The sequence below is a fragment of the Caloenas nicobarica genome, chromosome 2 (assembly GCF_036013445.1).
Source record: "Caloenas nicobarica isolate bCalNic1 chromosome 2, bCalNic1.hap1, whole genome shotgun sequence".
NCBI classification, from domain to species: Eukaryota; Metazoa; Chordata; class Aves; order Columbiformes; family Columbidae; genus Caloenas; species Caloenas nicobarica.
Window position 1 is genome coordinate 141,293,019 of NC_088246.1, and position 14,417 is coordinate 141,307,435.

Here is a 14,417-nt window from a genome sequence, read left to right on the forward strand (position 1 = left end):
ATGAAAGGTAACATGACACTCATAATTTTTTGAAGAATTGTAAATTTTTGTGATAGTGAGCTTTCCATTTGAAATGAAACAAATAATGTAAAAAAGCTGTTTCATTTAGAAAGAATATATAGCCCTTCAAAATACAACAAAGTTAAATTGGGTAATTTGAGATATATTTGGAATAAATCTTACTTGGTTTGGGAAACTGCTACTGTAAATTTTGTCTGAGGTATTTCTTTGATATTGAGGTAAACACATGCCTAAAACTCAAACCTAGCCCATTAATAATATCTGTTTATCCCACTATATGTCTAAGGCTTAGTGCTTAGATAGGAGAATATTTAAAGCAAAGGTTAAACCTACAACATATTTTATGTCCTTTCCAGTCCTATTCCAAGCTTCCTAAAAAGGAAGCGAAAATAAAAACGGCATTTTTGGTGTTGAGCAAGTGTTACTGAACCTGCGAAGAGAACCTGCAATTTAGTCTTGGCGAACATCATCACATCCTGAGAAGTCTGTTTTTTCACTTCCCGTTCTTAGCTGTGTAGTTATTTGCACTAGACTGGTCTTACTCCTAGGTTTTCATTTTTCATTTAGAGAGATACTGAATTTATGTGGTTAAGAATGCTCACAGAAGCTAATCGTGTCCTTTTTCATCTGTAAAATTCTTATTATACTGATGACTGAATGGTTGGGCTAGTACCTGTGGCTGGTGATGTCTTGGAAGGTAAGATTGTATTATCCAATGCTGGTTTATACTGAATAATGTTCAAACCCCCACATTATTCTTCCTCATCTTTTTACTTTCCTCTGAGATCTGCCGTATTTCTGAAGACGTTGTATGTGTTGATGCTAGAACACTGCATGGCAATGAGATTTCTCACAGAAGAGCTGACAGTTTCTCACACTTGGAATCATTTTGATTAAATTACTTACCTTGCGACTTAAAATCTGTCCTACTGTTTGTGGCTGTTATGATTTCTGTTGGTCTCATCTCACTCTGTTCAAGCAGTGACAGGTTTTGATGCTGGAGAAGGTTATGCAGGGTAGCTGGTCCCTGCTGAGCTCTTGGCTCTCGTTCTTCCCATCACTGGACCAGCCGCCTGGCTGACGGAAATGCCTGGCGAGAGCTGCTCACCAGGCAAGAGGATTGCAAGGTTTGCTGCTCAGAAAAGTGCCTGTCCTGAAACTCATGCTCATCCCAAGCATGGAGTAAAAAATGTGTGGTTAGACTATTAAAACCACCGCCTGATCACTTGTGAAGAATTCATTCCCAGATCCACTCCCTCTGCTCTAAGCAGTGATTGTCACCATGCCCTGTTCCTGAGAAAAAGGGATAGGCGACTGCCCTAAATCACATCGGAAATATTTGAACAATTTCCCTCAGTGAGGGAATATTGGCTGTTCTGATTTGTCTTCTTTTAGCCAAGAAGCTGTGGGAGTGTGAGTCATCCTGTAATCAAAATAATGCAACTTAATATGAGATGCTTGATGCTGATTCTCCTGGCATTGCACTGCTGTTGCTGCACAGGATCAAACCAGGGAGATCTACTGCTGCCATGCTGAGCTTTGCCAGAGGGATGCCTGAAGGGTTGAGGACTGGCTTTCAGATGTTGTCTCCAGAATGTGGCTGCTGGTGCCTGGGCTCTGCCCAGGAGCCGGGACACCCTTCAGAGCAGCCTCTAAAGTGTGCAGGTGATCCCTGAAGGTGTTTGATATTAGCTTGATAGTTAATGTGCATTTTAAATTGGTGTTCCTATCAGGATATGTTTCAGACCCCTTGGTTTGCAAATCACTGTCTCTGTAGAGTCCTGACAGATCCCTTCCTTGACACTACTGATGCCTACTTAGATCCAGAGGACAGCACTGCCTGGACTTTTTGTCTTTTAAGTCTGGGAGTGGGGTTAAGATGAGAGGGGGTGACTTCTCCATCCCGGCAAGAGGTATGAGAGACCATTTCTTGTTTTCTCATCCTCTCAGTTATGTTCTGTATTCCTCCCTTCCTATTATGTGCCTCCAGGCTTCAGACCCGATGAGCTAAGGAAATAAGGAAGCATTGGCAGAAACTTAAAATGTTGCTTCTCTCTGGATGTGTTTAGTGCTCCGTGCTGGACTCAGTGGCTCCCATTGCCCTCAGGGCTCCTCCTGGAGCTCAGTTCCCCGAGCTAGTGCTCTGAAGGCGTCTTTATTAATATGGCAATAGCCTAACAGTAGTTAGAAACCTGGCTTTCGATGTTGGAAATTCAGGGCTTATTTTCCCTTCTGTCCATGGAAATTCAAAACAGTGTTTCCTAAGAGTGACCCAATGGCCAGGGCACACGCTGAGGCTGCTCACTTTCCATTTTGGCATACGCCATGTGAGTGTGTGGAAAAGATTCCATGATCCTTTGGGGCAGGAACAGGAAGCCCTAAATAGTAGTAGCATTTTAGCCATGGACCCTGAGCCAGCTTTGACTCTGGTATACAAGGAGTGTCTCTTCCTGCAGGTCTTCTATCTAACCCATGCCTGTGGGGTTGAAAACGTGGACAGAGCTTTTCCGATTTATTGAATGTGCTGTGATTTGCCCACTTTGGCTCAGGTATGAGTCTGGCATAGAGCTGGTTGGCTCACTCGAGGTTGGAACAGTTCTGATGGTGTGCAGGAGGCATTTTGATACCTTGTGATCTTGTGGATAAAATCCACATTTCCTTATTTTTGTCTTCAGGTCTGGGCAACATGCCAGGATGTCAAGTTTCCAGATTTGGCCTGATTTACACAGCAAAAAGGGGTAGCACAGAAAAGGTTATATTTTTTTATTGTAGAGAAAAAAAAATGTTTTCCCTTTCAGTGTATCCCAAGATTTGAAGATGTTGGGTCAAAGAGGAAGTTTTCACTTCCTTTGATCTCCTTACAAGGAGGGAGTAACTTTCATGCCTGTCTCAGTGACAGGGAGAGGAGGAACATGAAACACAGAGTGACCTGGATTTCCACAAGTCAGCAGAGACTGAAAATGGTCACTGCCTCAAAGAAATGGATTCCTAGGTAACAAACAGTATTGAATGTTAGAAAGTGCCCAGTTTAGGGAGCTGACAAACTGGAGGTTTACCATGTTTAGTCAATGCCCTTGTCTCATTTCCAGTGTTTCAACATTGGCAAACCCCAGAGATATTTATAGAGAGAGAGACTGTGTTGATTTCTGGTAGTACTGATTATATCCCCCAAATTCCAAGGAAAACAGATATAATTGTTGCTTTGAGAATCCCATAATTGAAGGAAAGTAGTAGTTTAGCAGATGTTTGACCATAAAATATGAAAGAATTCTTATTTTTTGCATGTGTTTTAAAATGCCTTTTTTTTTTTTCCTGATGAGTGACCCTGCCCTTTCATTTTGAAGATGCACTGACAAGTAGGACCAACCCCAGAATACAGCCTGCTCAAAATGTTGCAGCGAAACTGGAATAATATGAAGATAATGTATTGACAGACTTTTTCCTAGTTTCTGTGTGCAAGTCGTGGGTTTTTTTGTTTAATTATCAACAACATTTGGTCCAGTCTTGCTCTTAGAGAAGGTAGTGGGAGTTTTGCCACTTAGATAATGTGAAAATAGTTTCAGCCTGCTATTTATAAAATGGGGATAATATGTGTCTCAAAGCTATGGGAGGTGTGTGATGTTGCAATGGGCTCACAGTCTTTTTAAGCCAGAGATGCTGGTGAAAGAAGTGGTCTGACTCCAGTCCTGGCTGATGCATCTTCCCCAGTGTTGACCCTCCTTTTTTGTTCCCCGGTGGTGAAGTGGAATAGGGAATTCATCTAGATTAACAAAAGGCCAGCAAAAAAGTTAGTTTTAATGTGTATCAGAGGATTTACCCTTGAGTTGCCAGCATCTTGGATGACCACTGACCTACTGGGAGAGAAGCAGATCCTCCTGGACGGACTTGGGTACCCCCTTTTGATGAGTGGTTCAGTGCTGAGAACAGGGGCTGGAGAGAGTCACAGGCAGGAGAGCCCAGTGTAAAGTTCTCCTTCTGACTTTAGTGCGTCCCTCTTTTTTTATGCATGAGGAGCTCTTGATTCACATATTGAGACCATGAAGCCTCGGTATGGGGTGCCTGGATTGTTTATTATTACTTAGAGCTGCGCTGCTTGTGGTCTGATAGTTGTGCTACGGTTTTTCTTGGAATGTAAAAGATGACGTCCATGAAGGACCTCAGACGCTCTGGTGTTCAGTGGCCCAGCATCCAGGCCAAGAGTTAGTTCAGTGGCATTTCAAAGATGTAGAGAGTAGGAGTAGCTGTGTGGCTTTGAGGTGGACGTGCTGTCTGGGAAGGACATGGGTTCCAGTCGCTGCTATAATGAATGTTCAAGCGAACTGTATAGATTTGCAATGGCAAAAAATGGAATTTTCACATCTTGGCCCTATTCATTGTCACTGAGTTAAGAGTGGTTACCTCAAGGATGGTAAGCCCATGCTGAAACTCCTGCCTCACGCTGTTGGAGGCAGGATTTGAACATGATTTTCTGCATGCCTGGGGAAGGTACACACAGCTGGGTGGCACTGTCACCCTCCCTCCCAGGGGACAGCCTGCAGTGACTGGCATCTTGACTCACTGAGGAGGGAATGGTTGTCTTCCATACTTCCCACCTTGGGCACCTGTGTGCTCCAAAACGGGCCTTTCTGGGTCCTATTCTTGGGTGCCTGATTCGCTGCAGACATTGCAGAGCGAGCCTGTGCCCCCTGTAGGGCTGCTCCTGGGAGAACCAGACCTGTTGCCCCACTCTTTTGGCGTCCAAGGCTTCGTGCTGGGGGTTGAGTCCAACCCCCTTGCTGCAAGGATTTACCACTGCACAGTGAGCTACATGTTATTGGAACCAAACTGTTCTAATGAGAGCCAGTACTTGCTGGAAATTGTAACTCATACTTGTCGAAAATGTAACTATTATATAGTGTTTATTTTTCTTGATGTTCTTCTTAAAGGAGGGAGTAGTACATTAGTTCCTGTGCTATGCATCAGAGCTGAATAGCCTCATATGATTTTTGGATAACTCCCCTATATAATTTTAGTTTCATGAAGTAATTCTCTTTGCTGTTCCACAGAGTAGGTGAGGTCACATTTTCCAGAAGTATATTCAGATTTTACATTTTTTTTCTTCCTGATAAGAGCCCTCTTCTTTGTTTCACAGTTCCCCTAAAATATTTAACCTTTTCTCCATATTTTAATTCTCATATTGTTACGTGTTGATAGACCAAATGTGTTTCTAGGTGTTAAGGTATTTTATATTTTCAGTACATGCTAATAATTTTTGAGGAAAAAAAAAAGTGACGAAATGAGTCTTTCATTTGCTTCAGCCTGACACCAAGCCTTAATTTGATGAGTTCATTGTGGACCCAGAATTTGGGTTCGTTTTTCTGAAAATCTTGTTGAATTATGTGTGGCATCGGGGGAAAGCTGTACTAATTCCTGGAGAGAGCTGAAAAGCGGTATATTTTTAGAAGAGGTAGGACAGAAGTTGAGGGGAAAAATGTTTTCTGGGCTGATTTTAAAGGGTGCTGAACCTGAATAGGATATAATGCAGGGTCCCTAATCTTACTTAGCTTTCAATAATGTATTTGTCTTTTCCCTATACTCATCAAAATCGGGGTTTTTTGACCTGTCCCAACAACTACCTTTCTTTGCTATCTCCAGACATATGTATCTACTTTTTCCCTGTTGTATGCTTCATCTTCTTACATCCTCATCCAGGACTATTGATCCTGGCACATGCTCTGGTTCTGTGCAGGTTGATGTGGTATCTGGGGTCCAAGACCACATTTTTACAGGAGAACTGCACATCCCAGCAGCTACCTTATAACTTTGTATGTGCAGCTCTTTCCTGTGACCCATGCAAAAAAATTTCTAGGCTGTCTGTAACTCTGCGAGAGAAGCTACCTTGCAAATAGGCATAAGACAGTGCAAGTGGGCCATTTCTGAAAGAAGGAGGGTCACAGTACTTTCATCCTGAGGAGACTGTCAAGGCTGAAGGACAACTGGATTAGCCAAGCTAAGGTCAGAAAAGCTTGGGGCTACTTCTTGCATGTGCTTAGGCTCAGGATGGAATATAGTATACCTTGATGTGGCAGCTTCCAGGCTAAATTAGCTTTGTGGGAGAGCTGAGGTGGAAATGGGCAAATCTGAGAAGTGGCAGCCACGCAGTAGACAAGAAACAAGGGTGATCTAGTGTCACTGGTCTGCAGGGCAGGGCTGCAACCATCAGGTGGGCTTTGTGCACTGCTCTCATGTTGCTGCTCCTATTCTTCCTCTGTCTTCTTCCTACTAGGAAGAAGCGCCTTGATTTCCTGGTCCTGGTGTCCTGATGCCTGATTCTGATGAATGGTGGGGCAGCACTCTGTCTCCCTCTTGCTCTCATGACTGCCGAGGCCAGGGCATGTTTGAGATATGTTCTTCCCCAGTTTCAAAATCTCCACCAACTTCAGAAAAATTAATGTGTTGTTGACTTTTTGTGTTGATATTTCAGATATTTTATGCTAAGGATGCAAAAATTTTAAATATATAACGCACAGGGAAGTTTTCCGGAGACTTAGTTGATGTAGTTTCCAACTTTGTTTTGTCTAGAAATAAAAATATCTTATTTTAATAGTTTTAAGCAAAAATTGCCTTACCCATCAGATTATTTATTTGACAGTGGCAGCTTCAGTGCATGTGGATCAGCAGCATTGCTGTTCCATAGTGTGATTTGTAAGAGAAATCTTAATTCTTATGTTAACACAGTGTGAAGTAAATGAAATTTGGAAGGTACATAGGAGTGAGTTGTTCACTTGCTGTTATTGAAAACATTTATTTTCAAATTAATGATGGCTGCATTTGGCTTTGTAACTAGATCTCCAAGGGACTGTTGCTGTTAACTGAATGACAAAAATAAGGCTGGGGAAAAAAAAGAGAAGAATAAGGCCATAATTGAGAAATAATGAAATTAGTATCCAGTAAGATTAAACCGTATGCAAATGATATTTTTTTCTGGCTTTGCTAAATTCTTCCTCTAATACAGCAATTGATTGTAACTAAGCAGGTTGAATTTCTGCGTGTTTCTAGGATAGTAATAAATGAAAACCAATAGAGACTGGGTTCCGAAATCTCAGGAACTCCTGATACTCAATATGGTGAAGTCTTGCCATGTCTTACCCTGGTGTGGCCAAGAACAGCAACAATATTCTGTATGAATTTTCCTTGATATTTTAATAGAGATTTATCCATTTTTAAAATCTGAGAGTGAATTTTCCTTTTCTTTCCTTACTTTTCTATGAAACCTGTTACTAACACAGACAGATGCATAGCTCCAGATACTAAAATGGCTTAAATATTTGCTGCATTTAATCTGATGGAGAGTAAGTTATCTCATGAGGAATTCCCTTTGAACTAACCTACTTCTGGCATGATTGCTGGCAGGTATGCAGGTGCTGGGAGGTGACTCTCCAGACAGAATTGTTCATGCCAAGAGTCAGACTTCTAATGTATGGCAGTGTTGCAGACTGCTGATTTACATGTGCTTTTACATATATATATAATAATTGGACTTTCTGTAGCTAATGAAGAATAACTGTAATCAGTCTTGCCTTCATCCTGCCTGTGATGGATATTAGACTTCGCTGATGCTTGCCATGGCATTTATTTCAGCTGGCAGTGTGGCCATCAAAGTTGTGGCATATCCCAGTGTTAAGACAGAAGTGTACATTTCTCTGTACAGATGTCTTTGCAGTACCAAAGTTTGGTAATTGGAAGTTGCCTGCTTGTTCCCGCCATTAAGACCCTCCCTGTACCTTAATTCTCAGAAACGACAGGGTGAGATTCTTTTCCTTAGTGGCCCGACCCAACAATACGTATAAAGTTTCACATGGTGAGAACAAATGGTCTTCAGCTTCACACAGTCAGCCAGGTTTACCATGTTCATAATTCTGTCTTCGATGCTTCATGCCCTTTACTTAGCTAATTCACCAAATGCTTCATATTCATCTTTTGGACTATGTGGGTTATAATCTTTATATCTTGCTTAAGTAAGCAGGCAATCTAGCTCCCTCCTTACATGGGTTTTCTGAACACTTCTGTTCAAGAATGCACAGCCAAGCTCTGCGTCAGATAATGACAGGAGTAAGAAAGAGAAAAAACAGCTTCAGCATGAGCAGCAGAGCCATGAGGCACTGAATTGGCAGGAGATGCTAGGGGCAGAGTTTTGTTTATTTGCTTAAAGGCCTAGTAAGGTGAGGTATTTCCCATTTTTAAAAGGACTAACTCATTCCCCTCAAACTGATAAACTGTTGGATTTGTTGTTTCATTTCTCCCTTTGCACAGGAGGTCTTAGGGTGGTTTATGTATGTGGGTCCACATGTTTATTTAAGATAAACATTGCCCTAGTCACTTCAGTAGGTGAGACTGAAATGGTATAAAATGGGACTAAAATGCAAATGAGTCGTTGAATCAGTCAGAAATTACACCAGGTTGAAGTTTTACTTTGTTATGGACAGCACTGCAATTTATGCTGTATGTATACAGTGCTGCCATTAAGTTAAACTTGCAGAGAGAACCTTTGTTTTGTTTTTTTTAAAGGATAGCTTTATTTAGCTTCTTTGGGAACATTCAAAAGTAGAGATACTGGGCTGGAGTCTGCAGGTCTGCGCTCTTTCCCTTAGTTTTAATTCCCATAAAGCTCATGGTACAAACTCCTGATGCTTGTCATGTAGGGAGGGCCATAAATGTACTTCTCCATTATATTTCTTGGGGATTATAGACAATTAGTAGCTGTCTGTAGCATTCTTTAAAAACATCCAGAGTTGTTGTTTGTTCATTAATGCAGTGATGCCAAGAAGAGTTACACTCCTTGCTTCCCTTGACAAACAGTCACTAATATGTGTGCCCTTCCAGTGCCTGCTGCACGATCCAAGTGGAGCGTTGGGGAAAGCTAATATGAAATACGGATTGTAGTACCAGCCTGCTGAGACCATGACTTTTCTTGTGGAAAATGAAATTTTGCAGATACCTGGCTTTATTTCCAGTGGCACAGTTCCATACCCAGAATAATCCTGTTGCTGGGATGCTCCTTGGGTAGGCAGCTGAACCTGCAGTGCATTAGCAGCAGCTGGAGTCTGTTTCCATGTTCACCTACCTGCCAACAACAACTAGTAAAATGTGAAGGTGATTCTCTGGTTTGTCTCTCTGTGCCTCTTTCTGTAAAGATAAGAATCAGAATAGTTATTCAGTAAAAATTTGTACACCTCTCACAGTAGGTTAGTTCTGTAGCTAAAACTCATGGGCTTTTGCTGTAGCAGTAGATGTCTGTTGCCCTCTTGGCAGTACACTCTTAAGAAGCCAAACGTTTTGTGTGAAATAGTTTCTTTAAGGTTTTGAGGTGTACTATAGGTTGATCTTAAAGGAGCTGTGAGCCTGGATATACTGGTGCTGGAAGAGATGATCTTCCTATTTTTTTGTCTTCTCCTGTATTACGGTCTCCAATACGAGCCTTTGAAATCTTCTCCATGTAATTCTTGTACCTCAAAAAAAAAGACTTTCAAGGAGAAACATTCCCTTCTTAAAATTATGATAGTCTGACTCCTTTGACAAATCCTTTCAAGACGTGTTATTAGTTTTAGTTTTCACTGACATATTTTGTGGCTTTTAGGTGAAATGTACACTAAAATTTCAGGCACCCATTAGTTCTTCTATATATAGAAGAAAAGTACCAGCCCATGTTGTTAAGCAGTTTGCACTTACCTCTGTAACTAATCAACAAAATTGGATTTTAAGCATAGTGATCATTTTAATGAATTACTTCTTAAATCCTGTGAAATATAGTTCCTCAATTAATGTTCTAAGAAGTTAGAAGGATTCTCTAGCTTTGGGCAATACTACATATCTATAAAACCCTTTATTTTTTTCAAACAAGATAATACAGCGATTTAAAATTATTCCAACTATTAAAAAAAATGAGCTGGGTGGGATCTAACTTACCATGTGTGAATAGTTCTGCAGAAGTGCCTGCCTATGTTCTCTGTCATAACTGGGTTCCTGGGAAAACTCCCAGAAAGAGATCCACTAGAATTGTGGTATTCCTATGAATGAAATATGAAGATTTAATGTATTTATTTATTTGTTTGTTTATAACCATACTGCAAAATTTGTTGAAACTGCAGAGCTTTAATTTCACTTTGTTTGTGGATTACATTTATAAGGGTCTAGTCTAAACATATGTTCTTCCAGTTGTCTCATGTTAAACTAAGTTGTTAAGCAACGTATCAAAACAATTCCATGAAAAGATTACTATCTTTTTTTATTAATCCCATAGGCAGATTTTGCAAATGTTTTTGTACTATAAATGATTAAAGCACATGCGGAGAACAGAATTCCCCCTGTGTATCCTTCTTGCCCTTCAAGTCATGTTTTAATACCAACCTGATAGTGTGGTTTGCAGAACTGTGTGTACTCGGTTCAGGGTGCTGTTACAGCTACTTGGTACCAATCCCTGATGAAGCATTTCACATAGTCGTCCTTTTCTAGTAAGAAGTTAAACCTGATTTCCTGTGTTCTGCGCAGTCCATGTCTTTCTACTTGTTAAAACTGGCTGTAGGAGAGTTATAGGAAAACAATGGTAAAGCCACTGTAATATTTTCTTTCAGGAATTACAGCAGAAGTCATAGTGGTGGCCTCTTTTGATGAACTGCGCAAAAGAGCTCAGGAGGCCAAGGGGAAGATTGTTGTCTACAACGAACCTTTCATCAGTTACGGTGAAACCGTGCGGTACAGATCACAGGGGGCAGTGGAAGCTGCTAAAGTTGGAGCAGTGGCATCCCTCATTAGATCCGTTGCTTCTTTTTCTATTCATAGGTAAGCATTTTTCTCTTTTCTCCCTGTGACTCACATTTCAGCCTTTAGCTCACATGTCATTTCTGGGCAGGCATTTTTGTTCCCCATGCCTTAAACATTGCCAGTTACGAGTGGGTGTTCGGTTTTGAAACTACTGGCTGCACAATAGTTCTTTTCCCCTGTGCTTTGTCATTCTTTCAAAATGTTTTAATTTTTTGTTACTGCTCCAAATGTTGTATGCTATTTGTTTTAAAGAACTTCTTGCATTCTCAGGGCTGCCATAAATATTCTGAGATCAACCAAAACCAAATATCTTTGATGACAACATGTACCAGATTGTCAGTGATGATACAAACTGGTCATTCTGTGTATTTGACTAGAATGTAAGTGTACTGTTTTTATTGTATTGGTAATTTTCCTAGCATGAGGGTGACGTGTACTAGATGGAGGAGTAGTCTGCTTTGAACATAATTATTTAGAACACTTTAGCAGTAAGGTTTGTAATTATCATGCTGCTTTTTAAGTAAGATAGGTTGAAATAATGATTAAAAAAAGTATTTTTAGGTGTCTTTGTATGTTACTTATCTATCGTTACATTACTGAAATGAGCTTTTTTAGTTTTCTGGTAGGTAACAGAATTCCTTATTTTTTTTCTCTGGTGATTTTTTCCAACTCTGAAAGCTTGCACTGAAAACGCTCATCTGTCGTGAAAAAGACTAGGTTAGGCATGGAGAGGAAACGGAGAAGAGTCCAGCCATAAAGTAAAAGGCTGACAGATACACACTGTCCTTCCACATACTATTTTTTAAAATTTTATGGGGTTATTGGTGAGCTTTGCACAGTGGCCTGTGGGCAGTGCTGGGAGTTGTGGTGGCGCTGGCTGAGGCAGCAGCGCTGGGCTGCGGCTGCAGGTGGGACACACCAGACCCACCTCCCTGCCCACCTGCCTGACCCAGCTGCAGCCTTGGCAGGAGGGCAGGGCCTTCAAGTGAGGCCAGACACTAAGCTTGGCGGCTTAAACTGTAGAGCTGTGTTAATAAAACCACTTACATAAGACGGAGAGCTATACAGTTTGTACAAGAGGTGCTGCATTGTTCTTTTTTTGCAAGTACATGTTTGGAGCACTACAGCCCATTTATTCCTCCCCCTAGTTGCCCAGTAACTCTTCATCCACAGAGGAGTGGTAGCTAACCTGACCCTGAAAGTGTGCCACATCATAAACTGGAATTGTGTTGTGTTTAGATAACACCATGGTTTCTTTTTGATCTCTGCTCCTAGGTTTTCTTCCTACAGAAGTCTGGGCTGGTTGATGGGAAGGGGTGTCAAGTCTCTGGGTCTTGCTTGATGCTGGGACTGGGAAGTGGCTGGGACAGGCACTTGGCAATGTGCTTGATTCCAACATTTCAGACAGAACCTAGGTGGTCACATCCCAGTAGTATGAGAAGTATACAAGCATTACCATTTGTGATGCCTCAGAAAGTCTGAGAAATGCAGCAATGCCAGCTAACTGTATTGCATCACGTGCAGAGGATAGCTCTGCTGCTGGTGTAGCTGCTTGATAGCATTTTTAAATGCTCCATATTCCCCTAAAGAAGCCAAGATTACCTGTTTAAAATACTTTCTCAAAAATAAAGTAGTTTGAATTCAGATACTATCCAAACTATAGTAGTGTATTTCTTTGTGTCTAACCAATGTGATGTTTATGATATATTTTCTAATACTTATAATTTTCTAATAAAGTTCATAATAATGAACATAGAGTAGAATATGTTTCAAAAACAGTTTTATGAAAAATTACACTGATTCAAAAAGTCTTATTTGGTATCATCAAAGAGTATCGTGATCTATAATCTGTTGATTATCTGAAAATCTGAAGATGATCTATCCTGTCCTTGGTTCTGGTGCCCTGCAGAGGTGTTCATTTGAAAGTGACTCTTTGTATCTTCTCTTTGCCAAACTATTTATGGAAGTGCATTTGAACACGTAATGGAAAATTTAGAGATGAGGAACAGAGGTGGAGACTGAAAGTAGTAAAGCCTGTTTATTAGGTCTGGGTACTGGCACTACAGCTACTTCAGAATTGAATGAAAAGAGAGGAGAAACAGATGCCAAATGCATGTTTGTTTAGAAATATTGAATCCTTAATTGAGACTGGGAGCTGAGGTGTCATTCCCAAAAGCAATTTCAAATTTAGATGCTGCCAGGAAGCATTTTTTCATTAAATGTACTTTCTGTCGTTTCTCCATTTACCTTCACTTAGGGTTTTTTTGGGTGTGGGAGAGATTGGTTAATCTCCTTTTTCCTATCATAAGGGAGGTATTCAGGTACGGTCTGTCACTTCTGCCACTCTCCAATGCCTAGATTTATTTGTCTTGTCTCTAACAGAAAATAGATATTGCTGGAGGCATGATGGATTTTCTTATCTCCATGCCTTATCCCATGTTTTCTCTTAATCACCAGCCATGTATATCCTTGTCTCTCCTACCAGTGTGTTGTGCTGGATGGATTCTGGGCTGGATGTGGTGCTTCTTGTCAATCAGTGGCTGGGGCACTGTTTCTTCAAGTCACTTGCCTTTTTGATTGACTGATAGGAAATACTACATTGCTGCAGGGAGTAGCATGTTAGAAGGGTGAGAGATGAAAGGTAGAAAGCCGATAAGAGACTTCTAAATGTTGTGAAAGAACGTCTGGCATTCTTGCAATTTGTATACTGCTGCTTTGTTGACCAGAACCTTTACTTTCTGGGCCTGTGTGTTTATGTGTGCATCTATAAGATGAATAACTGATAGTAGGATTGTGGCAGTTGTCCACAACATCCCGGAAACATCTTAGAAGAAAGTATGAAGAATGAAGGATAGAAAGTCATCATTTTCCCTAAACTCTATCAGCTTTGTTGTTGTTTGTGTTTTGTCTGTTTGTGTTTGTTTGTTTGGTTTTGGTTTTAAGTTTTCAACCCCTTTTGGACAGGAGGTCGCTTGTTGTTTACTTACTCCATTTGCAATGAATTAAGCTGGCTGGAACAATGGAAGCCACTTTGTCATGCAATTTCTAGGGGATCTTGCAATGTGAATAATATTGATACGTTAAAACTAGGTACTTTCTAGTAGATGAACATCTTAGGCTTATTAGGGCTGGTTATTAAAATTACTGACAAGACAGAATTGGTGAAATCACAACACGAATTAAATCAGTGTTCTCTTGGTGGCAGCTTGGTGGCTGTTCCTTGTTCCAGAGATGGCAAGTGGCTGCCACATTGTCAAGGGTAAAAAGTGCAAAGGGAACTTTTGAGCAGGGATTATGTGGGCATCTTATTTTCCTTTAAGGTATGGTAGTATAGCTGTGGCGTGAATGAAACTGCTTGGGGTCTCAGGCATCCCAACTCTCAATGAGGGCAAGAAGGGATAAACTTGCATATACTCAGGAAAAGTCACTGCTGTGTTTATATTAGGGCTCATGCCAAGTCACTGGTGACAGTGGAGGACTTGAAAGATCTGTTGTTGAGTTTCAAGGAGTGGATTCATTTATTTAGGACAGAAATGGTAAGAGAATAGGAGATAAAATCAGCAACAGCATCTCCCTTGGCTTGTGAAGAGATAACA

General features: G+C 40.8%; 1 protein-coding gene across 2 annotated transcripts in view; it reads left to right on the forward strand.

The window, feature by feature from the left end:
• Positions 1 to 14,417, forward strand: part of CPQ (carboxypeptidase Q) — a 160,700-nt gene that overhangs the window by 23,635 nt on the left and 122,648 nt on the right. For both annotated transcript variants that reach the window (XM_065627216.1, XM_065627215.1), the window contains exon 3: positions 10,632 to 10,839. In XM_065627216.1, coding sequence (XP_065483288.1) covers positions 10,632 to 10,839 — 208 coding nt within the window. The remainder of the gene's footprint in view (positions 1 to 10,631; positions 10,840 to 14,417) is intronic.